Source organism: Ranitomeya variabilis, chromosome 6 (genome assembly GCF_051348905.1).
Source record: "Ranitomeya variabilis isolate aRanVar5 chromosome 6, aRanVar5.hap1, whole genome shotgun sequence".
NCBI classification, from domain to species: domain Eukaryota; kingdom Metazoa; phylum Chordata; class Amphibia; order Anura; family Dendrobatidae; genus Ranitomeya; species Ranitomeya variabilis.
The window spans coordinates 413,832,189-413,855,386 of record NC_135237.1 but is presented as its reverse complement, the minus strand read 5'-3'; the positions used below and the strand labels follow the sequence as shown (position 1 = coordinate 413,855,386).

General features: G+C 41.3%; 1 protein-coding gene across 2 annotated transcripts in view; it reads right to left on the bottom strand.

The window, feature by feature from the left end:
* The window catches only part of AKAIN1 (A-kinase anchor inhibitor 1), a 44,280-nt gene extending 21,346 nt beyond the window's left edge, over window positions 1-22,934 (bottom strand). The window contains exon 1 of one of the 2 annotated variants that reach the window (XM_077267694.1): window positions 22,707-22,934. In XM_077267694.1, the coding sequence (XP_077123809.1) occupies window positions 22,707-22,734 (28 nt within the window). In that variant the 5' untranslated portion in view covers window positions 22,735-22,934. Of the gene's footprint in view, window positions 1-22,431; window positions 22,527-22,706 lie in introns of those variants that run through there. The other variant, XM_077267693.1, reaches the window with a different exon arrangement.
* Window positions 22,935-23,198: the final 264 nt, after the last annotated feature.

Here is a 23,198-nt window from a genome sequence, read left to right as displayed (position 1 = left end):
GTCAACTTACATGTCAATATTACAGTCTTATAAGGACAAAAGACTGTTTTCTGGACCATCAAGAAAGAAACACATAAATCAAAAAGTCAACATATAGATAACAGTCTATTCCTCCTGGCTTGCTGAAAATAACTGGTTAATTAAGATTAAATGCTGTTGTGTTCACAAACACCATCAAGAATCATCATAAAATCTTTCACAGATATGAAAAAATATAATTACTATTGAAGTTGTTGGTTTAGGTTTAATAACTAGTTGTTTTTTCTTTGTAAATTATTACTGTTTTTGCACATAATGTTTCTGCTAGCCAGAAATATCTTAAGTTCCAAGATTGAGGGAGTACAGCTATAATTATGTGGTGACCATGAATGTAGAGCACTAGTGAAGTATGTCACCAAGAGAAGAATTGAAAAATTGTGTGAAGTAGATGGGAAACATTGCTGTCAGCAATCGTTCATGTGCTTCACTTGACGGTATTTTATGAGTGATGTTAGCATACAAAATATCAGCAAAGGATGACAAAAATCATGTGAGAGATTCTGAAATTAACTAGAAAAAGATTCTATGGTCTATTTTAGCCAAACTTAGGCCATCTAATTTCCAAACAGCAATATTTGGCGTATGCCAACATAGCATTACTAGAACACTGCCAACATCTTTGTAAAACACAGTCTTGTAGCTTTATGCTATGTCAATGCTTTGTAGGTAAAGTACATGTATGGGAAAATGATGCTGTGTATGCAAAAAAAAGTATTATTGTGGCATCTGCAAAGAAGATATGCCTCAGCATTTTTCTCATACAGGAAAGCATAATCTGCAGCTTTCACCTATATAGTTGGGATCCATAACAAAAATATAATACATTTCTAACACGAAATCCTATAAATGACATATGCAATGGTATTGTACACAGTTGCTTCCATCGGGACTTACATTTAAGCTATACTTATGGAGTTGTTTCAAATTTAAGCATCAAATGGCGGCACATAGCGGTCACAGAACATTTCTGCTGACTGCATGTTGACAGAGCAGCGGCTTCTTTTCAACTCTGCTCTGTCGACGGGGCGTAATTGTCAAACTGACTTACAGCTGGCTCCTCATTTCTTAACTTCGTTGAGTTGACTGTCAATCAGAATGATGTTGGCAGCCATGAACCATCAACAGAGCAGCCCGGAAAAGGAAGAGCTGCTCTGTTGAATCACTGGCAGGAGCAGGTTGGTAGCAACTGAACGCCTTTTAGTTTTAAGGCTCATATTGAAAAAAAAAGTCTTGACCAACCCTTTAATGCAAGCCTGGGCCTATGCTGCAGGGCTTGTAAAAAAGGGCATAAGTAAAAAAACTGTTTTATTATGCGAAATAGAAACCAATATAAACCAAAGGTACACAGGTATGAAAATACAAAGTTTAAGCCTTTCAGTAAGAGAAAAAAGGATGTCTTGTAGAAATGATAGGATTTAATGACTAACAAAATTAAAAGACTGCTTTTAAAACGACAAGACAACTTTGATCTCTTTATCAGGCATGATTCAGCAAAGTATCTTAGATAAAGACACTTATATATATAGATGCAGGTTTATTCAAACTTTATTCAAACCCTCCACTATCAGTCACTAAATCATACAACTGGTCTCCTTTTTATCTGCTGTACCACGCCCCCGGGGTGGGGATATGTGAGCAGCCAGTTGTTATGGAACTGCAACACAGAACTAGGATAGAAGGGTGAAAACTGACCCTGCACTGAGACAAGGCTGATACCCTACGATGGAGTTGGCGACCAATTCCTTGAGAAAAGACCCACTGACGATGCTAGGTTAATCTCAATTGAAGACCTATAGATAGGAGGAAGGAGGTCCCTAAAAGATCTAAGGACTGGGTATAAAAACAGGTCACCTCCTAATAGAAAATACAGAGAAGGCTGCAGAAACCAACAGAAAACAGAAACTAAGAATAACAGAACTGGGGGTCCCAGAACTGCACAATATCAAACACAGAAAGCTATCAAAGCACCTAGCCAGAACTCTAGCGGATTAACACTGTTGTCCAGCAAGGACTGGGAGGCAGGTGCTGGGTAATAAAGGGTGATACAATCACCTGACCTAAGACTACCCAGCACCAGGGGAAAAAGACCAGCAGTCAGAAAACCCCAACAAGATGGCGGATGGTCAAAAACAAAACAGATTCTAACAGTACCTCCCCTTTTACGAGGATCCTCCGGATCCTCTTGGCCAAGCCTTATTCGGAAATCTCCTGTGAAAAGCCTTAATCAGTCTTGAGGCCGAGACATTATCAGCTTTCACCCAGGAATTATCCTCGGGACCGAAAGCCTTCCAGGACACGAGACACTGCAACCTTCCTCTGTGCCACCTGGAATCTACAATGCGTGAAATCTCAAACTCACCGTCCTCATCAACTTGAGTAACTCCTTATCTGGTGTGTCAACTTTCTTCAGTAAAGATACATAAAAAACTTAATTAATTCTTGATGTCTAATCTCACCGCTGCCGAGTTGACAACCTGAACCACTTTGAAGGGTCCTACTAACTTAGGCCCCAGTTTTTTAGAAGGGATCTTCAAACGCAGATTCCTAGAGGACAACCAGACCATATCCCCAACTGCAAACAACGCCTCCCTTCTTTTCTTGTCAAAATATTTCTTTGACCTCCTATTTGCCTCTTTCAGATTATGGTGTACATTGGTCCAAACCCTGTCCAAATTTCCAGAAAAACTCTCCTCCTCAGGCACCGCTGCCCCAATCTTTGAAAATGGACCGAAAGATGGATGCCTCCCTGTACAGCAAAAAAGAGGAGAACACTCAGCTGAGGAAGATGTATGATTATTAAGAGCAAACTCAGCCAGTGGTAGATATTCCGACCACTCCACCTGATTGTCTGCTACAAAACATCTCAAAAACTGCTCAACGTCCTGGTTCTTCCTTTCGGTCTGTCCATTGGACTCTGGATGATAACCTGATGAAAATGACAAATGTACCTTTAATCTGTCACAAAAAGCATGCCAAAAGCGAGCCACAAACTGTGGTCCTCTATCGGAAACAATGTCCGTGGGAACCCCATGGAGCCTGACAATCTCTTTCACAAATGCCTTAGCTAGAGTCTTGGCGCAGGGTAATTTATTGAACGGGACCAGATGACACATCTTACTAAATCTGTCCACAACAACCCAGATGACAGAAAAACCCTCAGAGACTGGCAGATCGGTGATAAAATCCATAGCAAGATGTGACCATGGCGAACTAGGAACCTCCAAAGGGCACAGCAACCCTGCAGACGGGCATGTGAGGCCTTCGACCTAGCGCACACAGTACACTGACTCACCCACTTGATGATTTCTCTTTGCCACCCTGGCCACCGGAAACTTCGACTGAACGACTTTCTAGTTTCTGAAATCCCTGGATGACCAGCCAACCAAGACTCATGACATTCAGCAAACAAAGCTCTCTGCAAGGTTCTAGGCACAAATAATGCACCATAGGGAGGGTTATTTGGGGCAGCATTCTGGGCCTCTAGGATGCTACTCTCCAACTCAGAACCCAATGCTGCCACAACCCCTTTCTGCAAAGTACATTCCTCCTTCTCAGTATTAACTGCTGGAGAGAAACTACAAGACAATGCATCCGCTTTAACATTCTTTGTCACAGGGGTATATGTTACAGAGAAATGAAACCGGGTAAAAACCAGGCATTATATGCCCCACGAAAGTCAATATTAGAGAACTACTTTGCTCCGGATAGTTGGTTGAACAAATTCGGAATTAAGGATTGCGCACAGTGATCTTATTAATCTCCCGAAAATCCAGACACGGCCTAAGGCCCCATCCTTCTTTTTGACAAAAAAGAATCCTACAGCCACAGGGGACTTAGAGGGTCTTATATGACCTGCAGCAAAACTAGTCTGTAGGTATTCCTTTAAGGCCTCCCTCTCGGGAATCGTCAGATTAAATAAACGACTCATAGGAAGTGGGATGAACTCAATAGCGCAGTCGTAATGTCTATGGGGTGGTAGAGCTTGCAACTCAACCCCTGAAAATACCCTCCAGAAATCCTGAATGGCTTCAGGTAGCTCCTTCCTCACAACAGCAGCAATGTGAACATTACAACAATTATGATAACACCCCTGACCCCAGGACCTTATAGTACTAGACAACCAGTCCAGCAAAGGATTGTGCATTTTTAACCAGGGTAAACCCAGGACGACTGGGCAAGGTAATTTAGCAAGGACAAACAAGTCTATACACTCCTGATGTTCCATATTCACAATAAGTGGGAACCCGGTAACCTTTCGAGAAATACACCCATGTTCCAGAGGAGTGTTATTAATAGCCACAACAGGAATAGATGACAATGGTTCATAATCAAACTTATATTTGTCTAGGAATTGTTGATCAATCAAAGTGCAGAACCACAATCCACCATTACCTGAAAATCAATGGAATGACCATGATATGTGGTATTGCCAGAAAAAAAAACTCCTGCCGACCGTAAAACCGCAATACGAACTGGAGTGTTACTCCTACTGACCTTTTTTGTTTCTTTCCTTATGCAAACCTCACATTGCTTAATAAAATGGTCAGCCTTACCACAATACAAGCATAGCCCTTCAGAAAACCTCTTCTCCCTCTCCTGGGAATGAGAGGACATCGCCCCAAGTTGCATTGGTTCCCCGCTGTCAACGGGGCTATCCTGAGAGACTGGTTCCAGCATTATAAGAGCCTTCTCTTCATTCTGTCTGCCTCTCAATTTTCTATCCACATGGATAGCTAACTGCACAGCAGTTTCCAAAGTATCAGGTGCCAGATATGCAATTAGCAAATCTTTAACTCTTTCACTCAAACCTGCTAAAAACTGACTCTTGAGTGCTGGGTCATTCCACCTGACCTCTGCGGACCATCGTCTGAACTGGGTGCAATAACTCTCAGCATCAACAGAACCCTGTTTAAGCCATCTGAGCTCTGCCTCAGCTGATGTGACCCGATCAGGATCATCAATCATCATATAACAACCCCATAGCAAAAAAAAATGCTTCTACGGATGTCAAACAAGGATCATCAGGATGTAATGAAAATGCACAGATTTGGGGTTCACTTCACAATAAAGACATAATAATCCCCACACGCTCTAATTCACTCCCTGAGGATATGGGTCTAAGCCGAAAATATAGTAAACATGCATTTTTAAACGTAAAAAATTCCTGCGGCTTACCAGAAAAAAACTCAGGTAATCCTACCTTAGGTTCTTCAGAGCATGCTTCAGAGTAATTACTCACGTGCTGTTGCAGGTCGGCTACTTCCAAAGTTAACCCTTGCAAGCATTGAGCAAGTTCTTGGACGCTGCACATATTGATGGAATCCGGGAAAATATTTTTTTTTCTTTTTTTATGTGTGGCTGGACACACTGTTACTGAACTGCAACACAGAACTAGGATAGAAGGGGGAAAACTGACCCCGCAGACTAGGCTGATACCCTATGATGGAGTGGGCAACCAATTCCTTGCGAATAGACCCACTGACGATGCTAGGTTAAACTAAAGCGACGACCTATAGATAGGGGGAAGGAGGTCCCTAAAAGATCTAAGGACTGGGTATAAAAACAGGTCACCTCCTAATAGAAAATACATAGAAGGCTGCAGAAACCAACAGAAAACAGAAACTAAGGATAGCAGAACTGGGGGTCCCAGAACTGCACAATATCAAACACAGAAAGCTATCAAAGCACCTAGCCAAAACTCTAGCGGATTAACACTGTTGTCCAGTAAGGACTAGGAGGCAGGTGCTGGGTAATAAAGGGTGATACAATCACCTGACCTAAGACAACCCAGCACCGGGGGAAAAAGACCAGCAGCCCGAAAACCACAACAAGATGGCGGATGGTCAAAAACAAAACAGATTCTAACACCAGTCACACCCATCTCTCTGACGGCTCGTAAAACCGTCCCTTAACATGCCCTATTAAAGCTCTCATCACTATACGTTGCGGAGCCTGCTTTTTCCAGGATGACATCACCGAGGTTATCAACCTCGATGATACGTATCTATATATATATGTGTGTGTCCTTGTGCTGGGATGAGCTGGGAGAGTAAATCGTTAAAGCAATCCTGGCGAACTCTGTTGGCATCCCATTTCTGTCTTTCACTCGTATCTTCATTCCATTTGCTGCATTCAAGATGGCTGCCACAGCTGCATGGGGAGTGCAGTGGTAAGTCTAAATCATGCTTCCCCAGCATTTTCTGTACCGTGGTATAGGAAAAGTATACAAAAAGAAAAAAGTATTCAGCTCACCCAAACGGAATCCAAATACAATGAGAAAGTCCGAGCAAAGATGAAACGTCCAGCCAACGACGTAGTAGATACAGGAAAAACTAGCGGAATCCAGCTCCAGGACAAGGAATAGTCTTTCATAAAATCCAAAATAGCTTTATTAGGAAGTAATGATAAAATGTGGACTCCAATAACAAGTGGGTGAAAAGAAAATCACATATCAGCCCTCACTGAACGCGTTTCGAACACTGCTGTGTTCTTAGTCTTCAGCATCAGTGGTGTGGGTGGGGCTATACAGAGCTCAGCATTCAGAGATTTGGTAGATCTGCAGCAGAGTAAACACAATTTTATCTAAACTACAGCTAGCAGCCCAGTAAGTGATATATTGCTGGCATTAGGGTCCCTGCCCCCCTACATCATGCTGCTCTAAGATATGCTAGCAAAAACATTGTGACAGATTCCCTTTACACGTAAATAATTTTAACCCATTGGATGTGGACTCATAAGTCGAGCCTGCATCTTTCTCCGTAGATGATGGATGAATTATTCAGCCATCATCTGCCTCTAACAGCTGTGGGTAGAGCGAAGCTCTTCCTGAGGCTGTTAACCTGTTAAATGCTACTGTCAATCTGATAGCGGTATTTAAAATGCAAAGACAGTGGGTGTGTTATTCCGCTAGCCTATCGGCGTGACCGTAATGTAATCGCAGGGCACCAATTGGTTGCCATGACAGTTGGGGGTCTGATGAAGACCTCCATGCTTGTCATGATGATTGTCCTTTGAAAGTCAGCATTTAGCTGGTGTTCATAGGAGACTGTGATTTTAGCTATACATAGCAGCTCTGATGCACAGCTATGTATAGTACAAGCAGTCAAACAATTGCAGGCTTAAGTCCCCCAACTAGACTATTAAATACAGTAAAGAGTGAAAATAAAATGTTTTTAAAAATATGAAAAAAAATACAAAAGTTCAAGTCACCCTCTTTTGCCCATTAAGAATAAAACAATTAAAAATATATATATACCGTATTTTCTGGTGTATAAGACGACTGGGCGTATAAGACGACCCCCAACTTTTCCATATAAAATATGGAATTTGGGATATGCCCGCTGTATAAGACGGGGGTCATCTTATACACCCAGTCATCTTATACGGCGTGTGGTTCCCAGGGTCTGAAGGAGAGGAGACTCTCCTTCAGGCCCTGGGATCCATATTCATGTTAAAAATAAAGAATAAAAATAAAAAATATGTATATACTCACCCCTCCGAGAAGCCTGGCTGTCACTGCTGCAAGCGTCTGCCTCCGTTCCTAAGAATTGCAGAGCATGAAGGACCCTCGATGACGTCGCAGTCCTGTGATTGGTCCGTGACCGCTCATGTGACCGGTCACCTGACCGTGACGTCATCGAAGGTCCTTCACGCTCTGCAATTCTTAGGAACGGAGGCAGACGCTTGCAGCAGTGACAGCCAGGCTTCTCGGAGGGGTGAGTATATACATATTTTTTATTTTTATTCTTTATTTTTTACATGAATATGGATCCCAGGGCCTGAAGGAGAGTTTCCTCTCCTTCAGACCCTGGGAACATCCAGGATCGCTCCCTGCACATGCCGTACCTGGCGTATAAGACGACCCCCGACTTTTGGGACAATTTTTAGGGGTTAAAAAGTTGTCTTATACGCCGGAAAATACGGTAGATATTTGGTATCGCTGTGTTCAGAAAATTCCAATCTATCAAAATATAAAATAAATTCATTCGATCGGTAACTGGCGTAATAAGAAAAACCATAAAAACGCCAAATTTCTTATTTTTTTGGCCATAGTAACAGTGCAATAAAATGCAATAAGAAGTGATAAAAAATAGTATCTAACCCCAAATAGTATAAGTAAAAATGTCAGCTCAGGGTAGAAAAAATAAGCCATCCCAAAAATTGAAAATATTGGGGGTCTCAGAAAGCAAAATTTTAATTTTTTACCACGTAAATAAAAAAAGACAATATATGTTTGATATCTGCGTAATCGTACTGACCTGAAGAATCATATTGCCAGGTCAGTTGTACCATATAGTGAACATAGCAAATATAAAAAAAAAACAATTGTGCAAATGCACTTTTTTCAATTTTGACGTGCTTGCAATATTTTTCCTGCTTTCCAGTGTATTACATGATAAAATGAATGGTGTCATTTAAAAGTACAACTCGTCTGCTAAAAAACAGGCCCTCATACAGTTATGTGGAGAGAAAAATAAAAAGTTATGGCTCTTAGAAGGAAGAAAAGAAAAAACAACAGGAAAAAAAAAAAAAGGAAAATAGCCTAGTCATGGAACAGATAATAAACAAAATAAATCCCATGTTCAAATATTCAACAGTTTTCTGCTGTATTACTTGCTATGTAAAGTGTTTACCAGTTTTCCAACATACCACCAGTATAACGTATTCATTAGTTTTCAAGAATGACAATAATATAAATATATTGACTTTCCCAGTGCAGAACTGAAGAGGTGCTTGAACAACACCGGGCAGGGCTCAAATACGGTACATTAGATGAGGAGGCAGAAACAAAACACCGGCTTTATTGAAAGACAGAGGATTTTATGCCGGAAAATGAGCCTTACTGTCCTCATAATGATAACAGCAATAGTAAATACAAGGAGAGGTAGCTGGAAAGTGTCACACAAGCTGCGCTCCAGCAATTGTAATGCAAAGTTCAATGCAAACAGCATAAACTATTTTTACAGACTACTGTTCTAAATTCCTACCTGGCTCTATACCCTAAGGCAGTTGAATACCTGTGTGAGGGTACATTTCCACTGGCGAGGAAAACGGACTAGTGCAATCCGATAAAAAATCGGATTGCACTCGGACCAATGTTATTCAATAGGTGTCTTTTCATTTGCGATTTTTTTCTCAGCCGAAATCGGACTGAGAAAAAAATCGCAGCAAGCTGCGTATTGCTGCGATTCTCGGACGAGACTCGCCAATGCAAGTCAATGGGTGCGAGAAAAAAAATCGCACAGCACTCGCACCATGCGAGTACTGTCCGATTTTTACGCACCGGTGTCCTTTGAAAAGCCGGTAATTCAGCGCGGTGTACAGTAAAATCACACTGACAGGTTAGAATAGAGTAGATATATACACATAGAATAGGTATATATACATATATATATGTCAGTGAGACACCTATATATGTATATTTATATTTAATGCAGCGCAAGATAGCATTAAAGCCGCTAATTCAATTACCGGCTTTTTCTTTCTCCTTCCCATACCCGACAGGATATGAGACATGGTTTACAGTAAACCATCTCATATCCCCCTTTTTTTGCATATTCCACACTACTAATGTTAGTAGTGTGTATGTGCAAAATTTCGGCGCTGTAGCTATTAAATTTAAGGGTTAAATCGCGGAAAAAATTGGCGTGGGCTCCCGCGCAATTTTCTCCGCCAGAGTAGTAAAGCCAGTGACTGAGGGCAGATATTAATAGCCAGGAGAGAGGGTCCATGGTTATTGGCCCCCCGTGGCTAAAAACATCTGCCCCCAGCCACCCCAGAAAAGGCACATCTGGAAGATGCGCCAATTCTGGCACTTGGCCACTCTCTTCCCACTCCCTGTAGCGGTGGGATATGGGGTAATGAAGGGTTAATGCCACCTTGCTATTGTAAGGTGACATTAAGCCAGATTAATAATGGAGAGACGTCAATGATGTCACCTATCCATTATTAATCCAATTGTATGAAAGGGTTAAAAAAACACACATGATTAAAAAGTATTTTAACCCCTTCCCGACATGCGCCGTACTAGTACTGCGCTGCCGGCACTGCATTACTGACAGCCACAGTACTAGTACGGCGCTGAGCGCCGCGGTGATCGGGTGCGGGTGTCAGCTGTATATGACAGCTGACACCCCGCAGCAATGCCCACGATCGGCGCTATCGCCGATCGCGGGCATTTAACCCCTCTGATGCCGCTGTCAATAGTGACAGCGGCATAGAGGGGGATCGCGCAGGGACGGGGGCTCCCTGCGCTCTCCCACCGGAGCAACGCGATGAGATCGCGCTGCTCCGGTGACCTGGAAGGAGTCCCCGGATCCAAGATGGCCGCGGGACTCCTTCCGGGTCATGAGATGACCCTGCTTGCCGGCGTCTGCTGAGAATCCTCATAGCAGGCGCCGGCAAGCCTCTGCAAAGTGCCTGTCACATCGGTGATCTGACAGAGTGCTGTGCACACTGTCAGATCACCGATCTGTGATGTCCCCTCCTGGGACAAAGTAAAAAAGTAAAAAAAAAAATTTTCCACATGTGTAAAAGAAAAATAAAAAAAAAAATCCTAAATAAAGAAAAAAAAAAAAAATTCCCATAAATACATTTCTTTATCTAAATAAAAAAAAAATCACACAATAAAAGTACACATATTTAGTATCGCCACGTCCGTAACGACCCCACCTATAAAACTATATCACTAGTTAACCCCTTCAGTGAACACCGTAAAAAAAAAAAAAAAGAAAAAAACGAGGCAAAAAACAACGCTTTATTCTCATACCGCCAAACAAAAAGTGGAATAACACGCGATCAAAAAGACGGATATAAATAAGCATGGTACCGCTGAAAACGTCATCTTGTCCCGCAAAAAAAAAGCCGCCATACAGCATCATCAGCAGAAAAATAAAAAAGTTATAGCTCTCAGAATAAAGCGATGCAAAAACAATTATTTTTTTATATAAAATAGTTTTTATTGTGTAAAAGCGCCAAAACATAAAAAAATTACATAAATGAGGTATCGCTGTAATCGTACTGACCCGAAGAATAAAACTGCTTTATCCTTTTTACCAAACGCGGAACGGTATAAACGCCCCCCCTAAAAGAATTTCCGGAATTGCTGATTTTTGTTCATTCCGCCTCTCAAAAATCAGAATAAAAAGCGATCAAAAAATGTCATGTGCCCGAAAATGGTACCAATAAAAACATCAACTCGTCCCGCAAAAAACAAGATCTCACATGACTCTGTGGACCAAAATCTGGAAAAATTATAGCTCTCAAAATGTGGTGATGCAAAAACTATTTTTTGCAATAAAAAGCGTCTTTTAGTGTGTGACGGCTGCCAATCATAAAAATCCGCCCAAAAAACGCTATAAAAGTAAATCAAATCCCTCTTCATCACCCCCTTAGTTAGGGAAAAATAATACAATTTAAAAAAATATATTTATTTCCATTTTCCCGTTAGGCTACTTTCACACTAGCGTCGGTACGGGGCCGTCGCGCTGCGTCGGCCCGACATACCGACGCATACTGTGCAAGCGCCGCACAACGGGGGCAGCGGATGCTGTTTTTCCACGCATCCGCTGCCCCATTGTGAGGTGCGGGGAGGTGGGGGCGAAGTTCCAGCCGCGCATGCGCGGTCGGAAATGGTGGACCGTCGGCACAAAAAAAGTTACATGTAACGTTTGTTGCTGCCGGCGGTCCGCCACAACACGACGCAACCATCGCACGACGCTTGCGACGTGTGTCAATATGTCGCTAATGTTAGTCTATGGGGAAAAAACGCATCCTGCAGATGACTTTGACGCTAGTGTGAAAGTAGCCCTAGGGTTAGGACTAGGGTTAGGGTTGGGGTTAGGGCTAGGGTTAGGGCTGGGGTTAGGGTTGGGGTTTCAGTTAGAATTGGGGAGTTTTCACTGTTTAGGCACATCAGGGGCTCTCCAAACGCGACATGGCGTCCGATCTCAACGCGTTTGTTTGCGTTAAAAACGCATGCGTTTTTATAGAAAAAAAACAGAACACACACTGAAAAGTCACCCACCACCATCAAGGTGATAAAGGGATCCAAACCCTAACCCTACCCCTAAACTCACCCCTAACCGTTTAATGAACATTTTCTGACAGTCATAGTGCCACGTATTTCAGTGCCACGTATTTCAGTGCCACGATATTTCAGTGCCACGTCTTTCAGTGCCACGATATTTCAGTGCCACGTATTTCAGTGCCACAATATTTCAGTGCCACGTCTTTCAGTGCCACGATATTTCAGTGCCACGTCTTTCAGTGCCACGATATTTCAGTGCCACGTATTTCAGTGCCACGATATTTCAGTGCCACGTATTTCAGTGCCACGTCTTTCAGTGCCACGATATTTCAGTGCCACGTATTTAAGTGCCACGATATTTCAGTGAAATACGTGGCACTGAAATATCGTGGCATTTATGTGAAATACGTGGCACTTATATACGTGGCACTTATATACGTGGCACTTATATACGTAGCCACTGAAATATTGTGGCACTTATATACGTATATACGTATATAAACGTATTTCAGTGCCACGCATTTCAGTGCCACGTATTTCAGGTTAGGGTTAGGGGTAGGGTTAGGGTTTTTTGTTTTTTTCTCGTTTTCTTGTGTTTTTCTATAAAAACACAGGCGTCTAAAAAACGCATGCGTTTTACCGCGTTTACATGCATTTTTTCACACATGCGTTTTTTTAAAAAACGCATGCAGATAAAAACGCAAGTGTGAAACCAGCCTTACCCTTGGGAAAATAAAAATGTGGGGGCTAAAATATAATTTTCGTGGAAAAAAATATATTTTTTATTTTCGCGGCTCTGCGTTATAAACTGTAGTGAAACACTTGGGGGTTCAAAGTTCTCACAACACATCTAGATAAGTTCCGTGGGGGGTCTAGTTTCCAATATGGGGTCACTTGTGGGGGGTTTCTACTGTTTAGGTACCTCAGGGGCTCTGCAAATGCAACAAGACACCTGCAGACCAATCCATCTAAGTCTGCATTTCAAACGGCGCTCCTTCCCTTCCGAGCTCTGCCGTGCGCACAAACAGTGGTTCCCCCCCATATATGGGGTATCAGCGTACTCAGGACAAATTGGACAACAACTTTTGTTGTCCAATTTCTCCTGTTACCCTTGGGAAAATAAAAACGTGGGGGCTAAAATATAATTTTCGTGGAAAAAAAAATATTTTTTATTTTCACGGCTCTGCGTCATAAACTGTAGTGAAACACTTGTTGGTTCAAAGTTCTCACAACACATCTAGATAAGTTCCGTGGGGGGTCTAGTTTCCAATATGGGGTCACTTGTGGGGGTTTCTACTGCTTAGGTACATCAGGGGCTCTGCAAATGCAGCATGACACCTGCAGACCAATCCATCTAAGTCTGCATGGTCTGTATGGGGTATCAGCGTACTCAGGACAAATTGGACAATAACTTTTGTGGTCCAATTTCTCCTGTTACCCTTGGGGAAAAAAAATTGCGGGCTAAAACATCATTTAGTGGAAAGAAAAAATTATTTTTTAATTTTCATAGCGCTACATTCTAAACTTTAGTGAAACAATTGGGGGTTAAAAGTGCTCACCACACATCTAGATAAGTTCCTTAGGGGGTCTTCTTTCCAAAATGGTGTCACTTGTGGGGGTTTCCACTGTTTAGGCACGACAGGGGCTCTCCAAACACGACATGGGTTCCGATCTCAATTCCAGCCAATTTTGCATTGAAAAGTCAAATGGCGCTCCTTCCCTTCCGAGCTCTGCCATGCGCCCAAACAGTGGTTTATCCCCATATATGAAGTATCAGCGTACTCAGGACAATTTGCACAACAACTTTTGGGGTCCAATTTATCCTGCTACCCTTGGGAAAATAAAAAATTTGGGGCAAAAAGATCATTTTTTGTGAAAATTAATATTAATTTTTTTTACGGCTCTACATTATAAACTTCTGTGAAGCACTTGGAGGTTCAAAGTGCTCACCACACACCTAGATTAGTTCCTTTATAGGGTCTACTTTCCAAAATGGTGTCACTTGTGGGGGTTTCCACTGCTTAGGCACGTCAGGGGCTCTCCAAACACGACATGGGTTCCGATCTCAATTCCAGCCAATTTTGCATTGAAAAGTCAAATGGCGCTCCTTCCCTTCCGAGCTCTGCCATGCGCCCAAACAGTGGTTTATCCCCATATATGAAGTATCAGCGTACTCAGGACAAATTGCACAACAACTTTTGGGGTCCAATTTATCCTGCTACCCTTGGGAAAATAAAAAATTTGGGGCAAAAAGATCATTTTTTGTGAAAATTAATATTAATTTTTTTTTACGGCTCTACATTATAAACTTCTGTGAAGCACTTGGAGGTTCAAAGTGCTCACCACACACCTAGATTAGTTCCTTTATAGGGTCTACTTTCCAAAATGGTGTCACTTGTGGGGGTTTCCACTGTTTAGGCACGTCAGGGGCTCTCCAAACACGACATGGGTTCCGATCTCAATTCCAGCCAATTTTGCATTGAAAAGTCAAATGGCGCTCCTTCCCTTCCAAGGTCTGCCATGCGCCCAAACAGTGGTTTATCCCCATATATGAAGTATCAGCATACTCAGGACAAATTGCACAACAACTTTTGGGGTCAAATTTATCCTGCTACCCTTGGGAAAATAAAAAATTTGGGGCAAAAAGATCATTTTTTGTGAAAATTAATATTAATTTTTTTTTACGGCTCTACATTATAAACTTCTGTGAAGCACTTGGAGGTTCAAAGTGCTCACCACACATCTAGATTAGTTCCTTAGAGGGTCTACTTTCCAAAATGGTGTCACTTTTTGGGGTTTCCACTGTTTAGGCACGTCAGGGGCTCTCCAAACACGACATGGGTTCCGATCTCAATTCCAGACAATTTTGCATTGAAAAGTCAAATGGCGCTCCTTCCCTTCCGAGCTCTGCCATGTGCCCAATCAATGGTTTACCCCAACATGTGGGGTATCGGCGTACTCAGGACAAATTGTACAACGACTTTTTTGGTCCAATTTCTCCTGTTACCCTTGGTAAAATAAAACAAATTGGATCTGAAGTAAAACTTTTGTGAAAAAAAAGTTAAATGATCAATTTTTTTTAAACATTCCAAAAATTCCTGTGAAGCACCTGAAGGGTTAATAAACTTTTTTATTGTGGTTTTGAGTACCTTGAGGGGTGCAGTTTTTAGAATGGTGTCACTTTTGGGCATTTTCTGTCATATAGACCCCTCAAAGTCACTTCAAGTGTGAGGTGGTCCGTAAAAAAAATGGTTTTGCAAATTTTGTTGCAAAAATGAGAAATTGCTTTTCAACTTTTAACCCTTATAACTCCCTAACAAAAAAAAATTATGTTTTCAAAATTGTGCTGATGTAAAGCAGACATGTGGGAAATGTTGTTTATTAACTATATTATGTGATATAACTCTCTAATTTAAGGGCATAAAAACGAAAAATTTGAAAATTGCGAAATTTTCATAATTTTCGACAAATTTCTGTTTTTTTCACAAATAAATGCAAGTCATATCGAAGAAGTTTTACCACTATCATAAAGTACAATATGTCATGAGAAAACAATCTCAGAATCACCAAGATCCTTTGAAGCGTTTCAGAGTTATGACCTCATAAAGTGACAGTGGTCAGAATTGTAAAAATTGGCCGTGTCCGTTAGGTGAAAACAGGCTTCGGGGTGAAGGGGTTAATGAAAGAAACAAACAGGTTGTTTTAATAATTTATTGCTCTCTCAATCCATCAGCAACACCCTCGCTTGGCAAAATAATAAACACACAATATACATACCCTCCGATAAACTGTCATGTCCCACGAGGTAATCCATCTGAAGGGGTTAACTAATATTACACGCAGGAGCTGTGCTAAGGCACTCGCTCGTGTCTGTAATCCCCGGGTGCTGAAAGGAAAGCAGAGTGATCTATACTTACATTCAGTCGCGGTGATGCGCCCCTGCTGGATGTTCTCATGAACTGCAGCCTGGGAACTTTTTCCCACGCTCCAGGTCATATGAGGACAACCTGCAGGGGGCGCATCACCGCGACTGAAGGTAACTATAGGTCATTGACCTACATTTCCTTCATTCCCCGGGGCTTACAAGCACGAGCACAGCTGCATTATAGCAGGGCTCCTGCTTGTAAAATATTTTAACCCCTTCAGATGGATTTACATCGTGGGACGTGACAGTTCATCAGAGAGGGTATGTATATTGTTGGTTTATTATTTTTCCAAGTGAGGGTCATCACATGGATTGAGAGAGCAATAAAATATTAAATCAACCTGTGTGCTTATTTCATTAAAATACTTTTTAATCATGTGTGTGTGTTTTTTTAACCCTTTCATACTATTGGATTAATAATGGATAGGTGTCATAATTGACGCCTCTCCATTATTAATCTGGCTTAATGTCACCTTACAATAGCAAGGTGGCATTAACCCTTCATTACCCCATATCCCACCGCTACACGGGAGTGGGAAGAGAGTGGCCAAGTGCCAGAATAGGCGCATCTTCCAGATGTGCCTTTTCTGGGGTGGCTGGGGGCAGATGTTTGTAGCCACGGGGGGGCCAATAACCATGGACCCTCTCCTGGCTATTAATATCTGCCCTCAGTCACTGGCTTTACTACTCTGGCGGAGAAAATTGCGCGGGAGCCCACGCCAATTTTTTCCGCGATTTAACCCTTAAATTTAATAGCCACAGCGCCGAAATTTTGCACATACACACTACTAACATTAGTAGTGTGGAATATGCAAAAAAAAGGGGGATATGAGATGGTTTACTGTATGTAAACCATGTCTCATATCATGTCGGGTATGGGAAGGAGAAATGAAAAGCCGGCAATTGAATTAGCTGCTTTAATGCTATCTTGCGCTGCATTAAATATAAATATACATATATAGGTGTCTCACTGACATATATATATATGTATATATACCTATTCTATGTGTATATATCTACTCTATTCTAACCTGTCAGTGTGATTTTACTGTACACAGCACTGATTTGCCGGCTTTTCAAAGGACACCGGTGCGTACAAATCGGACAGTAATACGGATGTCATACGGATGTAAAACGGTTGGTGCGATTAAAAATCGCATTGCACTCGCATTGCACTCGCATGACACTCGCATGACAATCGCATACGCTACATCCCTTTTTTCGGTCCAGATTACGGACCGATTTGTCTCTCGCCAGTGGAAATGTACCCTAACACTCACAGTGCTGCAGCTTTGAGGAGAAAATCAGCTAGCTTCTGCTTGGTCCTGATATAGTGAAGCCAAGTTTGCTGTGTTGCACTTCTCCTTCAGGTTAACAGTTCAGTCCTCTTCCGGGTCACTGAGGAGTCACTGGTACCAAAGAATTGCTTCCTCTCTCAAGGTTACAGGTGCTTGGGGCAAACCACCTTGGCTGTGCTATTCGACCATTTCCTCCTGGCATGGTCCAACTAGTCGATCCTGCGTTAACCGGGCATGATCTTCCTCCTTAAAGCCACTAATTCTTTTAACAGTTTCTCAGTGTTTAGACACCCTTATGGGTCTGTCTTCCTGACACAGGCACAAGTCTCTCCCTGTCTACACTTCCAGATCAGACATTTCCTGCTTTTTGCTCAAACCAACACACAGCAAGTGGCAGGGGGGGTAAAAGGACTTGTCCAACTGCACACAAATCAGACAAGAGCATTGTCTCTCAAAGTCACAGTGTAAGTCAGTTCTTGGCAGGGGCGTCACCCCTACTGTACTGTACACGTTTTAGTGCAGCAATATGATGTAGTCAACTCACAAGACCCAGGTTATTCATTGACTGCTATCCAACTACATACTCAGTCAGTGGTGACATCAGTTCAGAGTACTCATGACCAAGTGTTTCCGTCATGTGTGTTTAAAGGACTATGAGACTGGCCTTATTCAGGTGCATATGGCATGTTGTGATGATCTTTGTTGTGCCACATTTTTTCAGTTCTACGCAACTTCAACTGATGTGTTGGCAATCTACAAATACATTATTTTGTTTACATATTCAGGTCTATTAGCTCTGTGCTTGGGTTTATTACAGCTGTGAATTTAAATTTATCGCAACTGATCATATACTGTATATTGTGGCTAGTAGTATAAAATGTAGTGCTCATATTAGATTTACACTGTTCTCAATACGAGATCTAATAGAAGACACTTATCTGTACAGCTGGTCTCGCCACTGAAACAAAACTGGTAGCAATTCAATGCCTTATAAGAGTGGTATGCTACAAATAAGGAGTAAGAAGAAGTTTGCATTTTAATTCTACATTTCTGTAATGGCAAGAAAACTAACAAGTATGCTATTGGTATGTTGGAAAACTTTTCAGAAACATATGATGGTAAGTAATATATGTGCACAACAGTCATGGCCAAAAGTGTTGGCACCCTTGAAATTGTTCCAGCCCATTTTTAGGTTTTGTGTGAAATCATGTCCAATTTGCCTTTTTTCTCTTTCTTTGTATTAGGCCTCTTTCACACATCCAGATAATTCCGGTACCGGAGAAATCGGTACCGGAGTTATCCGTGTCCGTGTGCTCAAGTGGCACATCAGTGTGGCACACGTGCGGCATCCGTGTGCCACCCGTGTGCCGCCTGAGGACCACATGGACCGTGCAGGAGAGACAGCGCTACACTAAGCGTTGTCCCTCCTGTGTGGTGCTGATGGCGGCATTCATCTCTTCTCCCCCAGCGTTTGCTGGGGAGAAGAGATGAAAGATCATTTTTTTCTTCTTTTTTGTTAAAAAAAAACTTTGCTGGTGTCCTTCCATCCCCAGTGCGCCGCCCGGCCCTTTGCAGATGCAGAGAAATACTCACCTAGCTCCCGCGATGTCTCCTCTCTCCTCTCAGCACTGGCAGCTTCTCCTGTGTGAGTGGTCACGTGGTACTGCTCATTACAGTCAGTGAACATGACATCGTGGGAGCTAGGTGAGTATTTCTTCTGCAAGGGGCCGGGCGGCGCACTGGGGGGGGAGGCGGGGGGCACATGCAAACTTTATTTTTCACAAAAAAAAACAAATACTTGAACTTTCATCTCTTCTCTCCTGCGGGGTAGAAGAGATGAATTCCGCCTTCAGCACCACAGCGGACATGTCGACATGTTTTCCACACGGACACACGGTCCGTGTGAAAAGACGCACATGTGCAGAAACACATAGATTCTGATGGGTCTACGTGTGTCAGTGTCTCCGGTACATGAGAAAACTGTCAATACAACGTACCGGAGATACTGACGTCTGAAAGAGGCCTTATTCCAATAAACAGAAAGGAAATAAACATAGAAAAACGTGTAATTGCAATAATTTTTTGGGAGAAATACTTCACTTTCTGGAACAATTTTAAGGGTGCCAACATTTTCGGCCATGACTGTATATGAACTCATTAGCAATATTTATTGTTAACTGTAAAGTAAAATCACAATAACCTGCACAAGCCTTTCTAAATAAAATAAAAAATATGACAGTCTCTTTTTTTCTATTATGGAAATTAGAAAATGTCCCTATATTTATGGACTATCTGGGAGTTCTTCAACAGTTGGCAATAAAGTCTGTCATGTAAGGGATTTTTTATTTGCTTCATTGCATCTATACATAGATGAGTGTGGGGCAGCAGCAGTGGTTCCACCACTAACCAGGGTCAGTCCTTATCATTCCTCTACATACATAACAATGCTACTTTCATAAAACAGTGGTCGTCCAACTATATAAAGTCACATATGAAATGTACGTATCATAATGATAATTACCATGTACTTCCTTGGCAATATGCAACTATAGGGAAATAAACTGTGGAAATAAGGAAAGGTGGAAGGGAGAGAACAGAGGGGAGAAGGGGAAATTTACCCTTCAACCCTCCCTATATGGGTATGTGTTCACGTTCAGGTTCGCTTCAGGATTTGGTCAGGATTTTTCATCAGTATTTGTAAGCCAAAACCAGGAGTGGAACAATTAGAGGAAAAGTATAATAGAAACATATGCTCCACTTTTGCATTTATCACCCACTCCTGGTTTTGGCTTACAAATACTGATGTAAAATACTGACCAAATACTGATGCAATCCTGAACGTGGACACATACCCTAAGGCTCTGACAGGCGGCTATATAGTATATTGTGCAAGTGAACAAGGATATCATGTTAAAATCCTCTTGTGATAATTGATTTTTTTCTCAGCCCGATTTCAGCCGAGAAAAGAATTGCAGATGAGCTGTGACTCGTAGATTAATATTGGTCTGAGTGCAATCTGATTTTTTATCGGATTGATCTAGTCTGTTTTTCTTACAGATGAGTATGAGCCCTAAAAGTTATATTCAGTAAGTTAAATTTACTCCATAATTGAGACATTCAAAAAAATCTCATCTCTAAAGTATTGCTACTAAAAAAACTAATTATAGTTTGGCTACACTGATAGGAATATAATTTTTAGCTTTTAGAATGCGGCAATAAAAAAAAATGAAAAAAACTAAATTTCTCCACCAAACTAGGTTGCATCCTTAAGAGGTTAACAGTTCTTATGATCATGCGATTCTAATACATTATTATTTATTCTGTATTAAATACAGGGGACTTTCATAACTTTCTGTCAGTGCGCTACATACTGTATAAAGCACAGTTCATGTCTTGGCATAAGGAGTTACATAAACAGAGTCTACTATAACTGCATGAATAGACATCCAACATAAAATAATCACTGAAATCCTAAACCAGCGCCCTTCTGGCCAAAGAATATAAAAGGAAATGTAATCCCGTCACACGATATGCATTTTGGGACAGCAAATGTAGTAATTCCCAATAGTATTTTCCTTCTAAAATCAGTTAGCATGCATCATAGTGTATGCAGCGCCCATGTCATGTTTCAAATGCAACTTTGTTATGCAGGAAAATAAATACTTTCTCAAAAATTAGATCAGTAGCAATGAATAAAGCAAAGTTCACATGGACATATAAAAAAAATCATCTAAATATCATCCAGAAAAAAACAGATGATTTTTAATTGGTATTGTCATCCGCATGCCATCCTTCTGGTGTTCGTTTTGATGCATCAGTAGTGAATACATTTTAAAAGACCAAAACAATTTCCTATGTTTAAAATAGCAATGCATGGATACAAATCGGATGCAATATGGCTGATCCATACAGGATCCGATATTTTGCTACACACCTGCAGACTTGAATAGCAAAGTCTCATCCGAAACACCAAATACGTATTGAATGTCCATGTGAAAAAATGTAAAAAAAAAATTGAAAACAAATAGCAGCATGCACTAGTCTCTTTAGTATTTCAGATGAGTCTCACCTACAGAATTTTTAAATATACATTATCATTACTATAGGAAACTGTTTTTTGGGTTGGTAAACTGTATTCACTACTGAAGTATAAAAACGAATGCCATATGGATTACATACAAATGATCATGAAAAATATTTTTTTTTCTGGGGAAAAACTGCTGATTCTTTATTTGTTCTTGCGACCTGGTGTAATTTACATGCTCGTTGAGAGAAACATCTGTGGTTGCAGATAAGACGGATTGCTTAGTCATTGCTAAAAAGTAACAGAATCTAGGAGATGTTTGAAAACAATTAGTTTGAATGTAAAATTGACGCTAATTGAAGGATATTATACATTCATTATGACCTTGAAATCTATAAAAAGTACATTTACAAGAACCGACTATGAATAGGTGCTATTTACTAAAAATAATGACTCGCAGTAAACTATGTTATGCTAAAGACCAGCAAAGCATTGATGGTTAGCAATAGTGATTCTGCTTAATATGTAATGCATGTAATATGACATGCTGTCAGTCTGGTTTGTGGGATCGAGCAGCTGTTTCTTTGCAACATTAAATAATTGTTTATGGGGCAGTTAAAATATTGCAATTGATCAGCGCTGCTGCTGTTTTGGATGGCGTGTGTGAACGCAGCCTCATACCAGCTACAATACAAATGTCAGGCTGCTTGCATGTTACTCTCCTGTTTTCTGAAACTTTAGCTTCGGAGCTGTTACAGACGTCAATAACAAGCCCAATTTAGATCTTTCTTGGCATAACCTATAAAACCCATTTAATAGTAATGTAGTCTACGTATATTCCATGATGCTTGTTAAGTCACAAGTGACCTATAGTTTTAGCAAAATTGTCATTTAATACAACAAATTTTGGTATGAGGAGTTCTTGCATAGGACTGCAGGTAAACCTACTGTTTTATCTTGAAAGACAATGTAACCTCAAAGAGTTAAATGAGAAATTCTGTAATGAGATGCTACGCCACATTGTTAATTATAATTGAAGTTAATTATGCATCCATGCACATTCACAGCAAATTACCCCTTGATATGACTTCGTAGCATAGCTAGTAAAAGAACTTACTCCTATACATTGGTGAGCAGGAAAGAGACAGCTTTTCCCAGCAGCAGTCCCAGGCTTCTCTTTCCCTGATACCGAGAGGCTTCTTGTTTTTGTGTTTCTGCTGTGTTCTCCTCCCTCCACTGGGAGTCTGGAAGATCACAGGTTCATAGCTTCTAAGAATGCAAAAGGTTAACTCCCCTTCTTCTCTTTTTTCTGCCTCCCATTGCCTTGTTCTTCTACCGGGGCACTACAGAGAAGAGCAAAAATGCAAAGGCCACAATGAAAATGCATTTTACCTGGAGAATAGACCATTGTTATTACCATCCACCTGGAAGCAAGAGGCTGAGGAGGAAGAGAGACCTTCCCAAGGACATCAGAGAGGGAAGGAGAAGTGACTTTCAGCACCTTGGACAGTTTGCAGTAATCCAGCTACATCCCTGTGGCTCAACCTGCTCCATCCAGCACATCCCTGACTCACTGCGCTCTGGGGAACGCTCACTGAAGCAATCAGTGCCATCACATTACATAGGCGCTGAATGACAAAGGGTGATGGAGAAGATTAAGTTGTAAAACGAGCTTACGTTGAGAGCAAAGATACCACAGTAGGCAAGCCAGTTAATTGTTTCTAATTATACCATGGCGGCAGAATTCTATGAGCAACGTGTGACATTTAAATGTTTAACACCCTAGGTTGACTAAATATTACGTATTAGATGCATGCAAAGAATAAGGATATTAACTATTAATATGTAATTACTGTGACCTTTAGTCTGGCAGTCATCTAGAGA